The sequence below is a fragment of the Cebus imitator genome, unplaced genomic scaffold, assembly GCF_001604975.1.
Source record: "Cebus imitator isolate Cc_AM_T3 unplaced genomic scaffold, Cebus_imitator-1.0 Scaffold136, whole genome shotgun sequence".
Taxonomy (NCBI): Eukaryota; Metazoa; Chordata; class Mammalia; order Primates; family Cebidae; genus Cebus; species Cebus imitator.
The window spans coordinates 4,989,540-5,012,842 of record NW_016107451.1 but is presented as its reverse complement, the minus strand read 5'-3'; the positions used below and the strand labels follow the sequence as shown (position 1 = coordinate 5,012,842).

Genomic DNA, 23,303 nt, shown 5'->3' with positions numbered 1-23,303 from the left:
CAGACCTGCCTTCAGCCACTTCGTGGGTGTCTGGGCCTGTATGGGGGACTCCTAGGCCGTCAGAGGGCCAGACAGGTACAGACTGAGGGCCTCTCTGGAGGGGCCAGACTGAAATCACCTTTTTGTCCCTTGGGGCTCTAAGGGTCTGAGTGGGAGAGATGTCCATGCCATCCTTTCCCATCACCTCCTCCGTTCATGGCATTGTCCTCTTTCTTTCTCTGTTCCCACGTCCCCTCACTCCTCCATCCCTGCACCCCCATCCCTCCTGGGAAGCTGGACAGAGGAGGAGGCCACTGGCCACAGGTGCTTACGGCTCAGGTAATCGTGGGCACCATCCTGGGGTGTGAGGGCAGGGAACCCCCTGCCCTGGCAGGTTGCTGTAGGAGGGACTTGGTACTGAACTTGCCTCTCAGGAACGAGATGCCAGCTGGAAAGAGAGCTCTGTGCCTGAGACCTCTGTAGGGTCTGCGTAAACTCAGTCAGTGACGAATGTTCTTTCCTGTGCAGCCCTTGTCTTCAATGTTGCTAATCCCAGAGGGTCCTCTTGGGGTTCTTTTTCCTTCCTTACTGAGGTACACTTTGGTGCTCCCAGCCATCTCTTTCCCCTTGAACTGTATCTCCTGGAGCTTTTACATCTTGAAAGAACAAAGAACCAACAGTGCTTACCCCAACATGAACGCTTGTAAAGAGAAGAATTTCAGGAAGGATTGGATAAGGGAAGCCCGTCGACTAACGGCATGGGAAAGTGGCTGCTCTTGTGGAGGTTTAGCTTTGAGGTCAGGAGTTCAGTCCCCCTCATTCTTTTTCCCCTGTCCTTTACCCATCACTCTGTTTTGTCTCATCTTCACACATCATCCCTGAACCAGCCAGATGGACATCTGGCCTTTGAGCTTCAGTGTTATTCTGAGCCCCAAGCCCAGAACAAAGAATAGCAGAAGAGGTGAGCTGTTCAGTGATCAGCAGGGGAGGCATGGTGGAAGCTTGTCTCTGCCTCCTGATGCTGTGTGTCCTGGAGGAAGTCTTCAGGTCATTCTGTGTGTCCTGGCAGAAAATTGTCAGTGTTTAGGCTGATCAGTGTTCTGGGTGCTCTTGAGTTTCTGGGCTGAAAAGGCCTAGGGAGGAGTTTTGATGCAGAGGATTCAGGGAGAAGCATCCCTTCCCTGTTCTCAGTGACGGCACTTCTGGGCCAGGGGCTGAACAGGAAGTGGGTGGAGAGGGACAGTCCCTCCAGGTCTGGGCTGGAGGGAGGGGAAGCGTGACCTGACTGTCAGACCAGGCTGAGAGCTCCCTGGGGGAGTGGGGCCCCTCTCGGATTCTCTGCCCGAAAGTCCCTCATTGTTGCCTTCATCCCTACCAAACATAGTTTGCAGGTAGAAACTCAAGAGTTTTTGTATTTCCTCATTCCTGTCCAGGACCTGAGCCAGGGTCCTCTGTGCTTCAGTTCACTTTGGTCTCATCTTGATTGAATAGGAAGGCAAGGGGAATGGACATTAGCCTGGGGCCTAGCACCTGCACCCCCCACGGCTTCTTTGGTCCCTGACAGTCCTGGGGCCCAGGAACAGATTACTGCTAAGGGCTTGACTATGACTAACTCCCAGCCTCGCATCCATCTGCCCAGGAGGGGACTCGGCACATGTCTGGGACACATGGTGACGGTCATGAAGTGGCCCTTTCTCCCAGGGACCTCAGAGGGCTGAGCTATGATTTGTAGGTCAGTCACCAGGCTCAGGCCCAATGACCATATCCTTAATCGTGGCTGTCTAGATCACCAGCCAGAATACCCCCCCCCCCCACCAAATACACACACATATACACACCTGATTGGCCACACCTCTGGTGGTGCTTGGGGATGGACCTGGGCTAAACATGTTCACAGGAAGTGGCCTGGCACTAAAGTGGGGGCATTGCCAGGGCCAGCACCTCTCCCTTTAGGGTTTTGCAATGAGTTTCTCAAACCATGGTCTCCAGACCTCCCGTGTCAGGATCCCTTGGGGTGTTTTTTCAAAATGCAGATACCTGGACCTTCCTCCAAGCCCACAGGATCAGAATCTCTGGAGAAGAGACACAGCCTTCTGCATATGTAACACGGTCCCCACGGGATCCTTATGCAAAGTGTGAGAACATCTACGTTCTGGTGATGGGGCTGGAGGATGATTTAGGTTGGGGTCCTTCTTTCCCACCAGCCACTGGAGGCCGGCCCATCCTGGCAGCTCCCCACACTCTGCCCACAGCCCCTTTCCCACTAACCTCTATTCATGTCTTGTTCTCAACCTTTCAGCCAGATGTTTAATAATAAACGGAGTTTCTTTCGGATCCACGCCAGCTGGAGACCGAGGTACCCCCTCGCCTGCTCCTCCCGTCCCCACTCCTCCTTGCCCCACACAATTAGGGGGCTGGAGAGGGGACAGGATGGGCCAAGGATAAGGTGCATGTGCCTGCCGCCTGCAGTCTGTCTTGGGTCCCCAGTGATCACCTTGCCTTTCTGGGATGCCTCTGCTAGGTCTGGGGCATGGGCCCAGGGTGGCAGGAGGGGCACTTGCAGGAGCCTTAAGGATGTGTGCTGGCTCTGCTGCTGACACTTTCTGTGATCTTGGCCAAATTGCTTCACTTCTTGGACCTCAGTTTTCCATCTGTGAAATGGGCAGATTGAACTAGAGCTCTCTAAGGGTCCTTCTCACTCTGACTTTTGCCAGGCCTTGGGCTTAGCTTTGTGTCTCCCCGCTGCCACCTGGGGACCTAGCAGATGCCTGAAGGAGCTGGGTTTGGCACCTTTGCCAACTCCAGGGCCCCAGCTCTTTTAGCTGCCTCTCCACTGCGCTCCTTCGTACTTGCCCTGTGTCAGGCCTTGCTCTGTGCACTAGGGACATGGTGATGAATATAACATCGTCCTTGGAGAGTTGCAAAGAGTAATTGCAGCTCGGTGTGATGAGGACAACACAGGGAGGAACTGGAGGGCCTGTGGAACCTGGGTCAGGCAGGCAACCCAGAGGACGCCCTAAAAGCAGTGGGTTTCAGGGAAGGCACTCCAGGCCAACGAAGCAGCGAGGACCCAAGCAAGGAGGCGAGAGGGGGCACAGCGTGGGGAAAAAAGCTGGCAGCAGCCCAGTTTGGCCCCCTGAGGTTAGGGGCAGAGCTGGGTCATGCGGAACCCAAAAGCCCAGTGTGAGCTTCACCGTGTTGCCACACCTGGCAGCCTGAGCCCATTGAGCCCTGGCTTTCCAAAGGTGCTCTTGGGGTCCTGTGGGCTGAGGGGCCTGAAGCTAGATGAGTGGCAGGGCTCCTGGCTGCCCACGTGTACTTCTGCTAAGAGGTGGAATGTCCTAGAAACGTGGGTTCCAGACCACAGTCCAGCTACTGCTCACTGTGGTATTCATGTGTCCTTGGGCAAATCACCTGACCCCTTTGCACCTCAGTTTCCTCAGATGGAAAATGCAGATAGAAATAGGGTCTGCTTCCACTTAAACTGTACCTGGCTCCAGTAAACATTGGCCTTATTTGATTTGGTATGTTTGGCAGTTAAGACCTTATTTATCTAAAAAAGAAAAAGTAGCTTGGAAATCATGGCTGTGGCAACGGGAAGACACTGGAGGGTTGAACTAAGGAGTCTCTGGGGCAGGCCTGCCACTTGGCAATCCTCCTTTGGCCATGGAGGCTGTGGACGGGAAGGACACAGCCACGGCAGAGGCCAGTGGTGGGGCATTTCCATAGTACCTGAAGAGGGGCTGTATTTAGCTTCAGAAGTGGTAGCTGCCTCTGTTCCCCCAGTGAGAGTGGCCCTGGGAGGGCAGATCATGAGTCCCTAAAGAAAGATCTTGGAATTGAGTTCGAGGGGTTGGGTACAGCTGGGCATCCTGGGCAGAGCTCGCCCTCCCCAACTGGGCAGCCATGGTCAAGTCCATCCTATCTTTCACCCAGGCACCAACAGATCCTTAGACCAGAGTTTCTTGACCTTGCCATCATTGACATTTTGGGTTAGATAATTCTTTGTAGCTAGGACTATCACATGCATGGTAGGATGTGGAGTAGCACCCCCGGCCTCTGCCTAGTAGATAGATGTCTACCTACTAGACATTGCCATATGTCCCCTGAGTGGAGGAACTTGCTCCAGTTGAGAACCATTGCTTTATACCCTGTCCTGATTGCTTGACCCAGAAAAAGAATACAGACTCTGAAGTCAGAGAAGCTGGGTTCCAATTCTTGCTCCATCTCATAGGAGCTCTGTGCCTTGGGCAAGTTGTCTCACCTCTTCCCCTATATGTAAAACAGGGATGGTAAAGGCGGCCCACCACACACAGTGGCTGAGTGAACTGACAGAGCTAAGGCAGCCTGATGGGACCCTGCATGTGCTGAGAGCCTGGGAAGGGAAAGAGCATTTTGGTGCCCACTGGGTGCCAGGTTTCCTTCTACTTCCTTTTAGCTTTCAGACTCAGAGGAGTGGATGTGAGCCACTTTCTGGGCCCTGTCCAAGGAACTGGAATCCAGGCCCACTCCTGGGAAAAAAATGCCTTCTTGCATTAAAAAGGAGCCCAGGGCCTCTGGTTGGCTGGAAACTTACAGAACCCCACAAGCCAGGTGGAAGCGTCCTCAACCATCACAGAATCAGAGCTGGAAAGGGACCTTTCAAGGCCTCTAGTGCAAGCCCTCAAACCCTTCCTCCATAAGTCCTGCTGAGTGCAAGCTCGGCCTTGCTTGCATCACTTCTTGTGACAGGGAGGTCACCCCCTTCCCCAGAACACCACTGGAGCCTTATGTGCTGGGTGCGGTGATATGGAGTCCCAGGCCCTTGGCGAAAGCGTCAGGGCCTTCTTCACCCTCCTCTCTTCCCCTTCCCCTTGGAGGAGTGGAGGACTGGAGAAGGGGTTGCACGGACTGGGCAGGGTGGAGGGTGCTTGCCAGCATGAGGGAGCCCACAGGAATGGCTCTGCAGAGGAAAGTTTGGGAGAGCCAACTCAAACTTTGATTGGAATCTTTGGGATATGTCTGTGGAGTCCTGGGCCAGTGGAGAGCATGCTGGATAGCGGGAACTGTCCCTGTCCTTCCAATATCCTCAGGGCCCCCATCCTTGACCTAACCTCTCCCCTCTGGGCAGAGGCTCCTACCCTTAAGGATGGCCCTACATCCTGGCCACCTTCCCGAAGGTGCCCCTGGTTTCGAGGTCTCTCTCACTTCGGCACTTTGGCTTTCTCCCCTCCACCCCATGCCCTGGGCATGGGAGACCCCAGTTCCCACTCAATACCGAAACCAGCATCTCTCCTCTGCTCAACCCTTGATCTGAAAGCCTCTGAGAGTAGGTGACACAGTCTCCTCCCCCAGTGCCTGCCCCACTTCAGGTCTCTAAGGCTGGCTGGTGCTCTCTTGATCTGGGGCCCCAGACATTTAGGGTGGGTTCCCCCCTGAACCTGAACCTGCTGGAGTCTCTAGTGGCAAGCCACAGCAGGGGAGGCAGCGATGACGTCACAGGGCATGGGATGGAGGACGTTTGCATAGGTCCTACCCGAACAGCCACAACATGGTCCTTGAACCTCTGGGACACAGGGTTACTCTGCCAGATCGTGATTAACCAGGGCTTGTCCTGGGGAATGAGGCCTCTCCAACTTGTCTTCCTCCAACCTTTGGGGAACGTGGTGGGGAGTTGGGTGCAGGAAGGGAGGTCTAAGTACATGTATAGACATGCACATATATGTCCACATGCACACAGACGTGTAAATGCTGTTGAACTGGGAGCTCAGTAGGCAGTGTAAGGACGTAGATCTTTAGGGGGGATCCGAGAGCACCCAGGCAGGATGTTAATCAAGGTGGGCTGAACTTAGGTAGGAGAGACCACAGAAGAACAGGTTATCAAATACAGACCCTCATTGGGAAGGCAGGCACCAGGCATGGCCTGGGCATACGTGTGGCCCAGAAGCTAGACCCATGGGGCTGAGGCCTTCGGTAGGCCATCACACTGCACACCTCCAGGGCACCATTGCATGGAAGTCTGTGTGATGGAGACACTGCCTGCACAGCTGTACAAGGCCCTAAAACCCTGACCTGACCAGTGTGGGATCTGATAGCTGCAGCAGGGAATAGAGGAAAATCTAGATTGACACATGTATGCACACACCAACATATGTATACACACTAGTGCCTGTACACCCACACTGTCACGTGTGTGCACAAGGTGTGTGTGCGTGCACACACACACCCCCTCAACTCCACACAGCCTGCCCCCATGTATAGGGAGGACTGGAGGCCTACCTCCGTGTGCACAGCCAGGTGAGCTTCCCACCCTCAGCAGTCTGTCTGTGCCCAAAGGGGTGGCTGTCCCCACCCTCCGCCCATTCACCTGGGCCAGGCCCTGCTCCCATGTCCTCCTGTCTGTGTCTCTGACTTCTCTTTTGGATTTCTCCTTCCACTCTGACATCTGTCTCCTGTGCACCCCTTATCTGTCCGGGTGATGAGGGGTGGGATGTGGGTGGTGGGGAGAGGATCTGCTCTGACTGACCCTGAATCAGCCTCTTGTAGGAGTCAGGGCCTCCCTTACCACATCTTGTCCCATCCCAAGAAGACTCCGCTTGGCGGGGAATCAAGACCTAATAGCCACCCCCAAGTCCTAAGTCAGCTTTGTGCCCACCCACCCACAACCCCAGCTCTGGCTAACTTGGCTCTCTCCCAACCTGCCTGCCCTGCTAGCAGCCGGATGGGCATCAAAGACCGCATCCGCATGGGCAGCTCCCAGCGGCGGACAGGTCCTTCCAAGCAGCATCTGGCACCTCCAACAATGCCCACCTCCCCAAGCAGCGAGCAGGTGGGTGAGGCCACCAGCCCCACCAAGGTGCAGAAGAGCTGGAGCTTCAATGACCGCGCCCGCTTCCGGGCATCTCTGCGACTCAAACCCCGCACCTCTGCTGAGGGTGAGCTCCGGAAGGCTGAGACCCATCAAGGGCTGGCTGAAGGTGGCAGGATGGGGACAGTCTGGGCTGGGAGCAGAAAGATCTGGCTCGCATCTGAGCTCTGGTACTGAGTGGCCGTCTTTGAGCACTGGTCTTCTTGCCTTTAAAATGGGTATTGTAATATTTGCTGTGCTGTAAAATGGATACCAGACTGCCTGGGAATCCCGCGCAGGGCGGCGTTTCATAGTGGTTAAGTGCATAGGCTTTGGAGCCAGGCTGCCTGGATATGAATCCTGGCTTTGTCACGTATCTTAGGCAAGTGACCTAATCTCTTTGGGCCTCATTCTCCTCATTGATAAAATGGGAACAATAATAGCATCTACTTCCTAGGGCTATCGTGATGATTAAATGAGATAATCCATGGAAGGTGAATGGAAGATTTTGGGGAATATAGTAGGTGCTCAACAGATAGCTAAACACAAATGTACTTTGGAAGGGACAGGGATGCATCCTTGACGAGCCCTGACTGTGCACTGCCCGACACTGGGTTATCTCATTTACTTCTCCCAGAGACCCTGGAAAGTAAGTTTTGTTTTTGTCCCCACGTTACGGAACACGGGACTGAGCTCTATCGGCTCATGCGTGGCAGAGCTGCTCTCTCCTCAAGTAGGTCCATTCAGCTCCAAAGCCCATGCCCTCTGCCTACCCCTCTTCACCCAGCCTAAGCTGCAAATGTAAGACTGTGCCCCTGGTGGTGTCACTTTTTCAAGTTTTGGCTCTGCTGGAGACTTAAAATATGATTTAGGCAGGAGACCGCCCCTTTCCATGCCTCAGTGTCCTCTTCAGGAAAATGAGAAGGTTGGACCAAGCCCCCGGAAGACTTCTCCCAGCCTTGACATATTTTAGGCCCCTGGGTGGGGAGAGGTGGGGTGAGTGCACAAGGGTGGGGGATGGGGACAGGGAGCCCCTTTGGCCTTGGAGGGAGGGGACCAGCCATGCTGTGTCTGCCTGTGCTGTGTCAACCCCCATGATGCTGTTGGTTGACACCTCAGAGTTTACAGAACCCCACAGACCAGTTTTTGAGGGGTGCTGCCCAGAGAGGCCTGGGCACGGCTGGTGCCCAGGACCTCCCTTCTCTGTCCTGGAAGCTGTCTGGGCTCTTGCCCCTGCTCTTGTAGGTTAAGGACAGCATCACCTCTCTGTGCAGCACAGGCACAGAGAGGCCTGAGAAGCTTCTCTCATTCAGGGAAGAATGGTTTGTTTTAAGGGCCTTCCCTAGTAGCAGAGCTGGGCCTGGGAGCCAGCTGCTTGGGTGTCTTTCTGTCTTAGCAGAAGGAGAAGACTGTACATGATTACATGTAGTGTCATCAAACCCCTTCTCTCTGGGGCTCTTTGTTCTGTAAGGTGGGACCAGTGGGGCTTCCAGGGTTTTATGCAACAACCTTGCCCTGGACTAGACCAGCTGTGCTCTAAAGCAGCTCCCACCTAGCCACCAGGCAGATGTTTACCCTGACCGGCCACCGGGGCAGACAGGCATGCAAGAGACAGGGGCTTTCCACCCTGGGGAGGGCAGAGAGACACAAGAGCCCCCAGGAAGATTCTGGGCCCTTTCTGGGCCTTGGTCTTCCTGTTGGACACTATTGGTGGTTTGGCATACAGGGGTTGGGTGGGGGGTTGGGAGTAGATGCTTCTGTAGGCCACTTGGCCCATCCCTGCCTTTTCAGAGGCCCCCTCGGAGGAAGTAGCAGAGGAGAAAAGCTACCAGTGTGAACTCACAGTGGACGACGTCATGCCTGCTGTGAAGACAGTCATCCGCTCCGTCAGGTGAGACAGAGGCCTGAGGCCAGTACCCCCACTGCTGCTCCCCATCTGGGCCTGCCATCATGGCCAGGGCTGACCTTGTGCCTGGTGTGCCAGCTGCTGCCTGCCTGGAGTGCAGGTGGGGTGGGGAGGTGGCATCTGGCTCCCAGCAGGAAGGGCCTGGCTTTGGCGGGGCAGTGGGCACGGCTGCCAATCACGGTCCCTCCTGGTCACTCCCCTCTGCCTCACCACTTCTCTCCCCTTCCTCTCTTCCTGTTCTCTGTCCCTCACCTTGTGTCAGGCTCTCTTCTCTTTATTTATTTATTTATTTATTTTTTGAGACGTAATCTTGCTCTGTCGCCCAGGCTAGAGTGCAGTGAATGGTGCAATGGCGGCTCACTGCAACCTCCGCCTCCTGGGTTCAAGCAATTCTCCTGCCTCAGCCTCCTGAGTAGCTGGGATTACAGGAGCCCGCGACCGCATCCGGCTAAGTTTTGTACTTTTAGTAGAGATGGTGTTTCACCCTGTTGGCCAGGCTAGTCTCGAACTCCTGACTTCAGGTGATCCACCCGCCTTTGATTACAGGCATGAGCCGCTGCGCCCAGCCACTTTTCTTTATACTCTCTCCATAGCTGTGTATCATCTGCCTGCCTCTCCCAGTGTCTGTTTCATGCGCCCTTTCCCTGTCTCTCTGTCTCAGTCTCATCCTCATTTTGTCCCTCTGTCTTAAACTCTCCTTGGGTGTCTTGGCCTCGGTCTGTCTGTTTCCCCCAGGACTTCCTCTAGAGCAGTGCTTTTCACAGGAAAAGCAGTTTGAGACAGTTTGAAATCAACTTAGTGAAATCAATTTAGTGGGCGCTGATCAGCATTAAAAAAACATAGAATGGAAAATATCAGTATAGCTCTTGTATTAAGGGTAAAAAAATGTTTATAAAACTTATATTCAGTTATCAGTACATATGTATGCTTGTGTGTGTATGTACTGGTTTGTGATATAAAATGTATTTCTTGACTGGGTGTGGTGGCTCATGCCTGGCCAACATGAAGCCCCATCTCTACTAAAAATACAAAAAATTAGCCAGGTGTGTTGGTGGATACCTGTAATCCCAGCTACTTGGGAGGCTGAGGCAGGAGACTTGTTTGAACCTGGGAGGCGGAGGTTGCAGTGAGCCGAGATAGTGCCATTGCACTCCAGCCTGAGCAACAGGAATGAAAATCTGTTTCAAAAAAATAAAAAAGTATTTCTTATGGTGGATCTAGGTTAAAAAAGGTTGAAATCCCCTGTTCTACTGGTTGCCTCCTTGCCTCAAAAATTAAGCAGGGACCAGGGTCTCCTGAGTCCGTGGGCCACAGCCCAGGCATGGATCTAGCCTGCAAGCCCTTTGTGTGCAGTCCTGGCCTAGTCTCCATATCCATCCTGTAGCTTCAGCCCCAGAAACCCCTCAACCTCCTAGTTTTCTGGGCTTCCCCCTCTTCCCTGGCTGATACACCTGCCCACAAGCCTTTTCTCTTTGTACTCCTTTTAAAATTAGAGTCAGGCTGGGTGTGGTAGCTCATGCCTATAATCCCAACACTTTGGGAGGCTGAGGCATGAGGATCACTTGAGGCCAGAAGTTTGAGACCAGCCTGGGCAGCATAGTGAGACCTTGTCTTTGCAAAAAAAAAAAAATTGAAAAATTGAAAAATTAGCTAGGCATGTTGGTATGCCCCTGTAGTTCCAGCTACTTGGGAGGCTAAGGTGGGAGGATGGCTTGAGTGCAGGAGTTTGAGGCTGTGGTGAGCCGTGATTGAGCCACTGTATTCCACCCCAGGTGAAAGAGTGAAACCTTAGACAAATATATAAAATCAGAGTCAGCTGGACCTGTCCACACTACCTCCCAGAGTCTGAGGCCTCTGCTCACCCCTTTTCACCCATCTGCTCTCTCCCCTCCATGTGCCCAGTGTCAGAACACAGTTCCTGAGCTGCCACCTGACCCAGGCTAGCTCTCCTTGGCCACCCCACCGACCTCTCACCCAGCATGCCCCAAACCTGCTCCTCTTCCTGGATCAGTCCCCATTTCAGGCAGTGTCACCACCTCCACTTTGTCACCCAAGCCATGGGAGTCATCCTGACCAGGAAGCCTTTCAGCCCCACCTCCTGAACTGCTCCAAGCTGTTCCGTATCTCCCCACTCCGTCCCCCAACGCTAGTTTCCCTGCCCGTGCCTCTGCCCCTCCAGGGAATTCTCCACACGGGCTGGCAGAACTGGCATGCTAAAGCAGAGTAATTGGGCTGGGAACAGCGTCTCACGCCTGTAGTCCCAGCACTTTGGAAGGCCGAGGCAGGCAGATCACTTGAGTTTGAGATCAGCTTGGGCAACACAGTGAGACCCCCCACCTCTTTAAAAAATAAAGATGAAAAGAAATAAACCAGAGTAATTGATGTGCCTGCCCCCCCCAATGTCCCAGTGCCCAATCTCTGTTAGGGATGCAGGGCTCTTCAAAGTACACCTCAGCCTCCTTCTCAAGGCTAATCTCTCTATCTTCTAATACCATGGCGTCCTGAACCCCATCCTCCATCCCGGTTGGTGGATTAACTCCTTTCTACCTGGTCCCTGTTTCTGTTACTTGGAGGTAGGGGAGGCTGGGAGGCTCAGCAGAGGCTGTTTGTGGCGGCCCAAGTAGGAGGCGTCCTGGTGCTGGACAAGGGGATAGCAAAGAGATGGAGGGGGGCCTGGGAAAGAGTTCCTGCTCCAACAGGACAGTCCCTCTGAGCCCCCTCCCCCAACAGGATTCTGAAGTTCCTGGTGGCCAAAAGGAAATTCAAGGAGACACTGCGACCGTACGACGTGAAGGACGTCATTGAGCAGTACTCAGCAGGCCACCTGGACATGCTGGGCCGAATCAAGAGCCTGCAAACTCGGTGGGTGCACTGGGCCCGACAGGAGGTAGGGGCAGGGAGGCAGCGACCCCAGCCCTGTATGAGGTCTGAGGGCCAACCCCTGAGCAACCCCCAAGGGCTCACTGATGCAGCTGAGTTTCTAGCCTGAGGAGGTCCCTGGCTTGCAGCGCAGGCCTGAGGCCGCACCCAGCACCCATCTCTAGGCTGAAAAACAACCCAACCATAGTTTCTCTGTGAGGTGGGTCCTCTGTTCAAGCCCTATTGACTGGTATGTCTTGGGGGCTGTGTTTAGAATGACTGTTTCCTTTTCCTAAAATAATCAGCCTAAAATAATTACTGATCTCCCAACTCCCAAAAGAATAAGCAAATTGTCCTCACTGCCCATCTCTTGCCTCTGGAATCCTCCCACATCCCTCCTCTAGACCCAGCATTAGGAAGACCCCTCACCCCAAGACGCACATCACCTATACCTTGCCCTTCTCCTCTTCTGGCCTGCATTTTCACTGCCCACTCATTCATGTATTCACTGGAGAAATAGCCTGTGGGCATTTACCAATTGCCAGCCTGTGGGGATATGGCGGAAAGCCCAGCAGAGTTCCCACCCTCATGGAGCGTTCATTCTAGTGAAAGGAGAACAAATGATAAATAAGTAAGACTAGAATATGTCAGATGGCGATAGATACTAAGGAGGAAAATAAGGGTTAGGCTGTTACAGTTTGCAATTTTAAATAGGTGAGAAGGTTCTAGAGGGAACAGCAAGTGCAAAGGACTTGAGAGGGGCAAGTAGCTGGAGTGTTGGCTTCAGCACAGCAGGGAGCCTGGTGTGGCTTCACTGGAGTGAGAGGCAGCAGGTGAGGTCAGAGGGCTGACAGCCCTCAGAGTATAAAGCCCTTTAGGCCGCTGCAAAGATGTTGGTGTTCATCCAGGATGAGCTGCAGGCATTGGAGGGTTTTGTGCAAAGAACTGATTAATATCTGAATTGTCTTTTAAAAGGATCACCCTGGGTGCTGTGTTGAGGATGGGCTTAGGGGAGTGAGGATAGACACAGGTAAACCGATGAGGAACCTGCTTCAGACTTCCACACATGAGACAGTGGGGACTTAGAACAGAGTGGCAGCAGCATAGGTGGGACAGGTGGTCAGATTCTAGATATATTTTTGTAGGCAACGTTGACAGGTTTTCTGATGGAGTATTAAGACAAAGAAGAGAGTCAAGGATGAAGCTAAGCTTTTTGGCTTGAGCAAGAGAAAAAATCAAGTTGCCATTTATTGACATGGAGAAGGCAATTAATGGAGCAAGTCTGGGTCAGGAGATTTGGGAGGTGCCGGGTTTGTGATGCCTTATCAGACATTCAAGTGGAACGTTGATCTGGCAGTTGGGTAGAGAAATGTGGAGTGCAGAGGAGAGGTACAGCATGGGGATGAAGATTTAGTGTCAAAAGTGTAGAGGAATTGAAAATTATGGATCTGAAGACATCACATAGTGAGTGGAGAATAGAGGTCCCAGGAATGAGCCTTGGATCCTGCAGTGTTTCCAGGTTGCAGAGACAGAGGAGGAAGTAGCAAAGGGGACCGTGAAGGAGAGGTCAGGGAGGTAGGAAAAGAACTGGGGGAGGGCAGTGTTTCAAGTGGAAGAAGGGGTGATCAGATATGTTGAGTGCTGCTAGTGAGTCAAGTGAAATGAGGACGGGAGTTGGTCAGTGGATTTAGCAACATGGCGTCATTTGGGAGCTTGACAATAGTAGTTTTGGTGAAATGGCAGGGGCGAAAGCCTGATTGGAATAGGTTGAAGCGAGACAGGGAGGAGAGGAATTGGAGGTAGAGGACAGAGATAATGCTTTCAAGAATTTTGCTGCAATGGAGAGCCGAAAAATAAGGTGAGATCAGTTTTAGCTTGTCCACCCACCTTAAAAGTCACATTCCCACGTGTCTCCACTCCTACCATCCTCTTTTCCCTTTCCCTCAATCCATTTTTTTTTTTTTTTTTCAATTGAGACAGTGTCTGGCTCTGTCGCCCAGGCTGGAGTGCAGTGGCGCAATCACAGAGCACTGCAGCCTCGCTCTCCCCAGCCCAAGTGATCTTCCGGCCTCAGCCTCCTGACCACAAGCGTGAACGACCATGTCCAGCTAACTTAAAAATATATATATTTTTGTAGAAAAGAGGGCTTGCTATGTTGCCAAATCTGTCTCGAATTCCTGGGCTCAAGTGATACCTCCCTCCCTAGCCTCCCCAAATGCTGGGATTACAGGCACGCGCCACTGCGCTGAGCCTCCCAGTCCGCCATTTCCATGCCTCTTCCACCAGGTGGTGGTTTTACTTGTCAGGTTTGTGTATGGTGCCTTTGCTTGGCCAGTAGAGAACCCCCAGAGCACTGGCCAGTCCCTTCACCGCCAGCTCGGCCTCCATTTGGCAGGGCAATGGCTCCCTCCCTCAGATTGCCTGCCCCCTCCCCCAACATGCCTTCTTCATCAGGCAACCTAGAATTCTTGAAGAAGGCGGGGGCGGCGTGTGTCCGGGCCCTCTGATGGTTGTCTTACCCATAGGGTGGACCAAATTGTGGGTCGGGGGCCTGGGGACCGGAAGGCCAGGGAGAAGGGCGACAAAGGGCCCTCCGACGCGGAGGCGGTGGATGAAATCAGCATGATGGGACGCGTGGTCAAAGTGGAGAAGCAGGTGAGTGTAGGATGGGGTGGCGGAGCTGGGGGCCTCTGTGACTCAATTGTCTGCAGCCTTGACCTTGCGGGTAGGGTGCGTTTCCCACAGCCGCAGCCCAAGCGTTCCAGGGAAGGCCTGAGAGCCCCCTGCCCTGCCCAAGCCCTGGCACCGTCCACCAGACAATCCCGTAAACGCGCCCTCTCCTGCTAAACCCCGCCCCCAGGCTGCATAAGCCCGCCCATAAGCCCTCCCATAAGCCCGCCCATAAGCCTCAGATAAGCCTACCCCTCTTCCCCCTACTCCATTTGACCCCACCTCTCAGTTGTCGGAGTAGCTTGTGGACTATCCCCACCGATCACAATAACCATCCCCCGGGTTATGCACCCTTGCCCAGCTTCGGCCCTCCCTCCAGCCAAGCTCCACCTTTCCAAGCGTGATTAGAGCTTCCCAGATAAGCCCCGCCCACTCCACCAGCTAGGCTCCGCCCCGAGACCCAAGCCCCGCCCCGGACACGCTCCCTCCCGCCCAGGCCCAGCTTCCAGGTCCAGCCTTGCCTCGCCCCCAGGTGCAGTCCATCGAGCACAAGCTGGACCTGCTGTTGGGCTTCTATTCGCGCTGCCTGCGCTCTGGCACCTCGGCCAGTCTGGGCACCGTGCAAATGCCGCTATTCGACCCCGACATCACCTCCGACTACCACAGCCCTGTGGACCACGAAGACATCTCCGTCTCCGCACAAACGCTCAGCATCTCCCGCTCGGTCAGCACCAACATGGACTGAGGGACTTCTCAGGGGCAGGGCAGCACACGGCCAGCCCCGCGGCTCGGCGCTCCGACCGCCCTCTGAGGCCTCCGGACTCCTCTCTTACTTGAACTCACTCCTCGCGGGGAGAGAGGCCACACGCAGTATTGAGCTGCCTGGGTGGGCGTGGTACCTGCTGTGGGTGCCAGCGCCCCTTCCCCACCTCAGGAGCATGAGATGCCAGGCCGCACAGAGGACAGCAGCAGCGGCTGTCCCGCGGCCTCTGGGCCCCCCAGTGCCCTGCCCACTCCACCAACGCCTGATGTAGCCCACCTGGCAGGGGCACAGCCCTGGGAGTGGGAGCGGGCGCTGGGGCCCTGGGCCCTGACCCAGCTTCCAGCTATGCAAGGTGAGGTCTTTGGCCCACCCTTCGGACTCAGCAGGGAAGCCCTCCCGCCAAGTCCCCGCCCCACTTGGGGGTGGGCCACGGTGCCCCCACAGGTACCCACAAAGCACAGGACCCTGCCAGAAGGCAGGTGGGCACCATATATGCAAACCATGTTAAATATGCAACGTTGGGAACCCCCATGGGGTCTCTCTGCCCCTCCCCCGTTGGGAGCTGGGCCCCCAGCAGTAGCTGGTCTCAGGCTGCTTGGCCACTACCCTGTCCCCATTCTTTGGCTTCTGACTCTTTCCTCTCTCAGCATGGGGCCTGTTTCTCCCCTGCCCTCTCCTAAGGGCAGTGCCTGGGCCTGTCTTCCGATTTGCAAGTGTCAGCTCCCAGGGGATCCCTCCTCCTGCTGGATGGCCACTCCCCCGCTTGGCCCTCCAGACACCTCTCATAGTCAGCACAAGTTTCTGTATCCTCCCCAAAACTCCCAGACAGTGCTTCACGGATGATCGCGCAAACATGGCCTTTTAGTTTCTCCGAGCAGGAAAAAAGCCTCTCACACTCACATACGCAATAATATGACACACTTAGAGATGTAAGGCAGAGCCACCCAGCTGGTCCTGGGCCTCTATAGCAGATGCCAGTGAACTGGCTTTGCAGGGTGATGTCCACTAAGAGGAAGCCCCCAACTCCATCTGGGCAGGAGAGGGAGCTTTGAGGTAACCCCAGAACTCCCCAGGCCTCACCTAGACCTTTACCCACTCCCCTCCTTCAAGAAGATCTCATCCTTTCTGTTCCAGGAGCCCTAACCCACTGCCTCTGCCAGTCCCTGAGGGCCCTCCTCCATGTCTACACAGCACAATTCAAGCCCAGGCCTGACACCTCTGGAGAGACCCCAGGCCCACTTCTGGCCAGGCCTGTGCCTTCCTAGTCACTCTAACTCCCAGAGAGAATAAGAATGCATCTAACAGCTATACCAACCATGCGTCCGGCTTTCACATGCACTGTCCCCCCTCCCTCCATACCCTACTTCTCCACTTCAGTTGGCAGCCCCCATCCACTCTAGGACCACTTTCGTATCCCCACCCCTTTGCTCCTCTTCTGCAAAGCCAATGCAGGTGGCAGGAAGGTGAGGAGTAGTGGACCAATGGCAACCCTCTGTGGGGTGCTGGGGAGCAAGGGGCCAAGGCCACACTGCCTGCCTCTCGTGCTGGGGACCTGCATGTGCCAGCACCAGGGCTTGTGCTGGATCTTGCTCAGTCCTTGGTGCCCAGCCTCTGCCCCAACCTGCCCTCTGCATGTGACCATCATGCCCTGGATGGAGCCTCTCCTGGCTCACCTCACCTGCACTGCACTGTCCCCAGAGAGCCACCCCTCCACCCACTCAGAGAAAGCTGTGGAGAGGGCCAGGAGAATGGGATTACCCTGTGACCAAAGGAGACATGGGAAGAAGCCCTCCCTCCTTCCACGATCGAGGTTACCCCATCAGCCTGGTTCTTGGATATGCAAGTACCTCACTTTGTTAACTTATTAACTTATTGGTTTCATTAAAGTTTTCAATAGGAGGTGATTGTTCTTGGTTTTGTTCAGTGGCTGTGAGGTGAGGCTCCAGGTTTAGGGGTGGGGACAAGGAGATTTGGATTAGTCAGGACTCTTGTATACAACAAAAACCCAACTCTGTATGGCTTAAACAAACAAAAGGCCGAGTATGGTGGCTCATTCATGTAATTCCAGCACTTTGGGAGGCCGAGGTGAGTGGATCACGAGGTTAGGAGCTCAAGACCAGCCTGGCCAAGATGGTGAAATCTTGTCTCTACTAAAAATACAAAAAAAATTAGCCGGGCGTGGTGGCTCACACCTATAATCCCAGCTACTCGGGAGGCGGAGGTGGAGAATTGCTTAAACCTGGGAGGCAGAGGTTGCACTGAGCTGAGGTCGCACCACTGCACTCCAGCCTGGGCAACAGAGTGAGACTCCATCTCAAACAAACAAACAAAAAAACAAAAAGAAACTTATTGGCCCAGGGAACTAAGAAGTCCAGGGAACAGATTTGGTTTCACACACAGCGAGATCTAGGTGCTTAAACATGCCGGGACCCTGTTTCCTGTAAGCCTTCCCTTCAGGCAGGCTGACCTCTCATCATGAGCAGTAAAAAGTGAGCACCACATTCCTAATAGTTCGCATCAGTTAAGATCAAGTCAGATGGCAGAAACAGCACTGAGTCTTTCAGCAAACAGAAGTTACTATAGGTAATGGGTTGCACTGATGCAGGAGGGCTAAAAGAACAAAAAGAATTTTCTGTAGGAGATTCTGAGACAGCCTAGAGAAAATAACTGCAGGAAGCAGTTACCACTCCTGGAGCTGCAGGTGTGTAGGAAACAGGTTGGGGTTATCAGAACCCACAAGCTTGTGGAGAGGGAGCCCTGCAGAGCTAGGGCTCAGAGATCTGAAAAGGAGGTGCTCCCTGGTTGGTGGTAGCACCTCTCAGGGGATACAGTGAGGCTTGTCTGGGAGTGCAGGAAAAAAGCCAAAGTCTGGGATCAACTGTTGCAACCTGGCTGTTGCTGATAAGGATAGGAAGCAAAGGAAGAGAGAAGTCTCCACTTCTGCCTTCCAATCTTCCCCTAGTGCCCCTTATTCTGAAAGCTAGGGAGCAAATGAGCGATGTGGTTTGCAGAGTCCCAGCCCCAGTATCACAGAGTTAGAAGACTGCACTTGGAACTGAAAGACAGTAAGATGGGCATGGACCGCCCCTTTGGACGTGCAGTATCCACAAACATCAATCCGCCATACTTGAACCGCCACATAACAGCAGTAGCTTCCACCTAGTGAGATGAAACTATCCTTTATATAAATGAAGACACTCTAGTCCCTCCCCCTAAAACACAACATCCCACGGTCCAACAGATGCATGCCTCTCTAGGGGTTAGTCACTGAATCCATATTTGAGTTAAGCAGTCCTCTAATTCAGGTACAATTCCACCTACAACTAAACACATACAATGTTTAAACAAAATATGGGAGAAAGGAGGAGGGAGGAAGAAGTCATACGTACAGTGCACACACACACACATATGCACACACACCAAGCAAGGAAGGAAATATGCACAGCTACAACAGACCGCTTTCTGGTATCTGGTCACAGTACCATGGTTGGTATGAATAATTTCCTTCTCCCACTGCTTTTCCATGTTCCCTTTGCCCTCAGCCAGCACCTCAGCTTTTTAGAGAGCTTGATATGGTGGAGTAACCCAAATCATCATTCCTGAAGGGTCTGAATCCTCAGGGGTCCTGCATGGGTGGGAAAGCTTTTCATTGAATTTCACTGTCATACATGGAAGTACTTGTTAGAGAAAGGCCTTAGAGAATCCCTTGGGTTCCAGACTTAGTCCTCCTTGCCCTGTTGTGTGGCAGCAAGGAGGTGAGTGCCCATTTCCCCTTGGCAAGGAAGATCAGTCATGCAGCCAACGTATTAACCCTTTATTTTGCCTATTGGTTTAGTGGCATGAGGAGCCCACAATGGCCCAGTTGAAGTTTAAACTTCCAATGTAATGAAAACCGTGTTGCCTCCCTTCCCTTGAAAATGAAGACCTCCAAACTAGCAGAGCTCAATGCTACAGGGACCCAGAGGCAGAAGTTTTGTGAGTGGGTGGAGTAGGCTGAATAATACCCATCCAAATATGGCCAGTTCTAACCTCTGGGACTTGGCAAGTGTTATAAGGAAAAGGGGCCTTTGCAGATGTGATTAAAATTAAGGATCATGATATGGGGAGAGTATCTGAGACTATCTGGTGGGCCCTAAATCCAGTGACAAATGCCTTTTTAAAAGAGAGGCGGCCAGGCACAGTGGCTTACGCCTGTAATCCCAGCACTTTGGGAGGCTGAGACGTGGATCACCTGAGGTCAGGAGTTTAAGACCAGCCTGACCAGCATGGAGAAGACTTATCTCTACTAAAAATACAAAATTAGTCGGTCATGGTGGTGCATGCCTGTAATCCCAGCTACTCAGGAGGCTGAGGCAGGAGAATCACTTGAAACTGGGAGGCAGAGGTTGCGGTGAGCCAAGATTGCGCCACTGCACTCCAGCCTGGGCAACAAGAGTGAAACTCCATCTAGAGAGAGAGAGAGAGAGAGAGAGAGAGAGAGGCAGAAGGAGATGAAATCACACAGAAAAGGAGAAGGTGATATGAGGATGAAAGCAGAGTCTAGAGTGATGCCACTGCAAGCCAAGGAATGCCAGCAGCCACAAGAAACTGCAAGAGTCCAGGAATGGATTCTTGCCTAGAGCTCTGAAGGGAGCACAGCCCTGCACACACCTCGATTTGGGCTCAGTGAAACTGATGATGAACTTCTGGCCTCCAGACTGTGAGAGAATACATTTCTATTGTTTTAAGCAACCAGGTTTGTTATGGTACCCACAGGAAACTAATATGGTGGGTTATTTGGGGTCATAGTGAGAGAATCCACTTTCACCAGCTCCCTTGGATTCCTGACTGTCAATGAGGATAAACCATGCCTGCTCCATGATGGAAAGGGTCCAGTGGGATCGGCCTGGCACCAAGTGGCTAGGGGGACCCCTGCAGAGGGACGACGTATTAAGTATTTAGCATTTGTCTTGGCTGGTGGCAGGTTGGACATACAGTGGCATTGGACAGATCAGCCTTGACGAGTTAAGTTCATATTGCTGAACACATAAATAGTCTCCATTCTGGCCACCATGACCACATCCTACATGAACATACAGAGAAAGTGCTGGGGGGACTGGCGAGAGAGCCTGGCTGACACTGACCTCCATCCCATGTGCTATCTCTTCCATCTAATTATCAAGAGCTGCCTCTGCCATGGATGACTTTGGGTGAGATTTTACTTGGAATACAAATATCTTCTTATTCTGTGTCATTTCAGAAAGTCCATCTACTAGTCTTTCCCAGTTTTTCTTACTGACAGTCCTCCAGTTCTGTGCTTTCTGAGTCCCTGACCATCCAGCCAAACCATTAGCCACTACCCATAAATCAGTGGAGATCCATACTTCCTGTCATCTCTCAATCAGGCAGAATGGACAACCAAATGTACAGAAGAATGGGTAGGATGGAGCCAGGCCTGGGAACTGGGGTGGTGGCGGTGGTGATGTTCCAGGAAAACGTGCAGCATGTGACAGGGTCCAGAGGCACCAGGGAGTGTGGTGCATGAAAGGAATAGAAAGAAATCCCTGTGGCTGGGCCCAGAGAGCAAGGGAGAGGGGGGTGCAAGATGGGACTTTAGAATTAGGGGTCAAGGTTTGCAGGATTTCCTAAGTCATTCCAAAGAGATGGGACTTAACCACGATGGCAGTGGAGAGGCAATACAAGCTTTTTCTCAGGGAGCACGCTGGGGTAGATTTGTATTTTAGCAAGTGTTTTTCCTGGGATGGAAGATGTGTTTGAGGGAGCAAGTGTGGGTGTGGGAAGAGCAGGTAGGAGACGGTTGCAGTAACACGAGCAGGAGGTGCTGGTAACCTGAACAAGTCCCCTGGCATTTCACTAATTGAGTTAAATGTCTATTGAGCACCTGCTGTATGCCAGACCCTGGCTCAGCACAATATACAGGATGAACAGACACAGGAGAACAAGTTACAGCCCTGAGGTCATCCAGCCCCTGGTGGAAACAGATGCAGAATTAACCAATGCGCAAGCTTCTGTTTATCTTCGAAGTTTGCCTGGCTCAGCAAGGAGAGTTTGCAGGTGGCTCTGGGAGTCCCCAAACTGTCATCAAATATGGCCTTGACAGCAGATACAATTTTAGCTTGGTGTGTCATTTATCTATTGCTTTGTAACAACTTATTTTAAAACTTAATGGTTTAGGCCAGATGTAGTGGCTCATGCCTATAATTCCAGCACTTTGGGAGGCCCAGGCAGGTGGATCACTTGAGGCCAGGAGTTTGAGACCAGCCTGGTCAACATGGTGAAACCCCATCTCCTAAAAAATACAAAAATTAGCTGGGTGTGGTGGTATGCGCCTATACTTCCAGCCACTCGGGAGGCTGAGGCAGAGAATTGCTTCATCCTGGGAGATGGAGGTTGCAGTGAGCCAAGATTATGCCATTGCACTCCAGCCTGGGCAACAGAGCAAGACTCAAACAAACAAACAAATAGAAAACCTTAATGATTTAAAATAACAACAATTTTATTTTATTTACTCTTGATTCTGTTGGTCAGCAATTTGGGCTGAACTCAGAGCTCTACTGGTCTCACCTGGGCTCACTAATGTGCTTGCAATCATCTGGCATCCACAGGGCCTTTCCCCCATGTCTGGAATCTGGTGTGAGTTGGTCTGCAGGCAGGATGGCTTGTCTGTGTTCCATGGAGCTTCTCATCCACCAGTAGATTAGACTGGGCTTCTTCATGTGGCAAGAGGGCAAAAGCAGAAGCCATCAGGCCTCTGGAGGCCCAGGCTCAGAAGCTGTATCAAGGGGCTCAGCTCACTTGGATGGGTACTTTGAATATGTTGTGCTGTTTACACTCTTGCAGATCAAGAAAAAAAAAAACCCATGCAGTTATTTCTCTAGATAATCTATTTTATGTACTTTTTTTTTTTTTTTTTTTAAAGTAGAGATGGGGTTTCACCATGTTGGCCAGGCTGGTCTCGAACTCCCGACCTCAGGTGATCCTCCTGCCTCGGCCTCCCAAAGTGCTGGGATTACAGGCATGAGCCACTGCGCCCAGCCATATTTCACATACTTTTGACAGCTCCAATTGTTAAAACAGTTTCGTTTTCCCTCTGAGAAGTTGAGGGGCACATCTTCCCCTGCCACCCACCTCTGTGTATGGCAGGACTGTGATAGCAGCTACCATGGTGTGTTGGTCTGTGTGGGCTGGTGTGGCAAATATCATGGACTGGGAGGTCTAACAACAAAGATCCATGATCACAGGGTCAAAGTTCTGGAGGCTGGGAATGCAAGACCAAGGTATCAGCAGGGTTGGCTTCATTCTGAGGCCTCGCTCCTTTAATTGTAGAGGCTGCCTTCTTCTGGTATCTTTACATGATTATCTCTTTTCTCTGTGTACACAGGTCTGAGGTTTCTCTCTGTGTCCTAGTCATCTTCTCCTCCTCCTGTTCTTCTTCGTGTTTCTATTTTTCTTTTCTTCTCTTTTTTCAAGTTTTATTTTTGATTTGGGTGTACATGTGCGAGTTTGTTACAAAAGTATATTGCATGATGCTGAGGTTTGGGACGTGATGGAACCCATCACCCAGGTAGTCAGCACAGAACCCAAGAAGTATGGATCTTCAACCCTTGATCCCCTCCCTCCCTCTCCCTTCTTGTGGTCTCCAGTTCAATTGTTGCTATGTTTGTGTCTATGTGTAATTAACGTTTAGTTCCCATTTATAAGTGACAACATGCAGTATTTGGTTTTCTGTTTCTGCATTAGTTGGTTTAGGAACATGGTCTTCAGCTGCTCATGTTGCTGCAAAGGACATAATCGCATTCTTTTTTATGGCTGCGTAGTATTCCATGGTGTATATGCACCACATTTTCTTTATCCAGTCCACCATTGATGAACACCTAGGTTGATTCCATGTATTTGCTATTGTGAAGAGTGTAACAATGAACATACAGATGCATGTGTTTTTTTTATAGAATGATGTATTTTCCTTTGGGTCTATGCCTAGTAATGAGATTGCTGGGTACCATGGTTGTTCTATATTTAGTTCTCTGAGAAATCTCCAAATTGCTTAACTAATTTACATTCCCACAGAGAATGTATAATCATTCCCTTTCCTCTGTAACCCAGCCAACATTGGTTATTTTTTGACTTTTTAATAATGACCATTCTGACTAGCGTGAGATGGTATCTCATGGTAGTTTACATTTGCATTTCTGTGATGATTAGTGATGATTGATGGTGAGCATTTTTTCATGTTTTTTGGACATTAGTATGTCTTCTTTTGAGAAATGTCTGTTCATATCCTTTGGTCACTTTTTTTTTTT

The 23,303-nt window shown here is 52.2% G+C and overlaps 1 protein-coding gene across 2 annotated transcripts in view; it reads left to right on the top strand.

The window, feature by feature from the left end:
- The window catches only part of KCNQ4 (potassium voltage-gated channel subfamily Q member 4), a 57,994-nt gene extending 41,092 nt beyond the window's left edge, over positions 1 to 16,902 (top strand). For both annotated transcript variants that reach the window (XM_037743201.1, XM_017541808.2), the window contains 5 exons: positions 6,673 to 6,893; positions 8,597 to 8,696; positions 11,442 to 11,573; positions 14,096 to 14,225; positions 14,773 to 16,902. In XM_037743201.1, coding sequence (XP_037599129.1) covers positions 6,673 to 6,893; positions 8,597 to 8,696; positions 11,442 to 11,573; positions 14,096 to 14,225; positions 14,773 to 14,985 — 796 coding nt within the window. In that variant the 3' untranslated portion in view covers positions 14,986 to 16,902. The remainder of the gene's footprint in view (positions 1 to 6,672; positions 6,894 to 8,596; positions 8,697 to 11,441; positions 11,574 to 14,095; positions 14,226 to 14,772) is intronic.
- Positions 16,903 to 23,303: the final 6,401 nt, after the last annotated feature.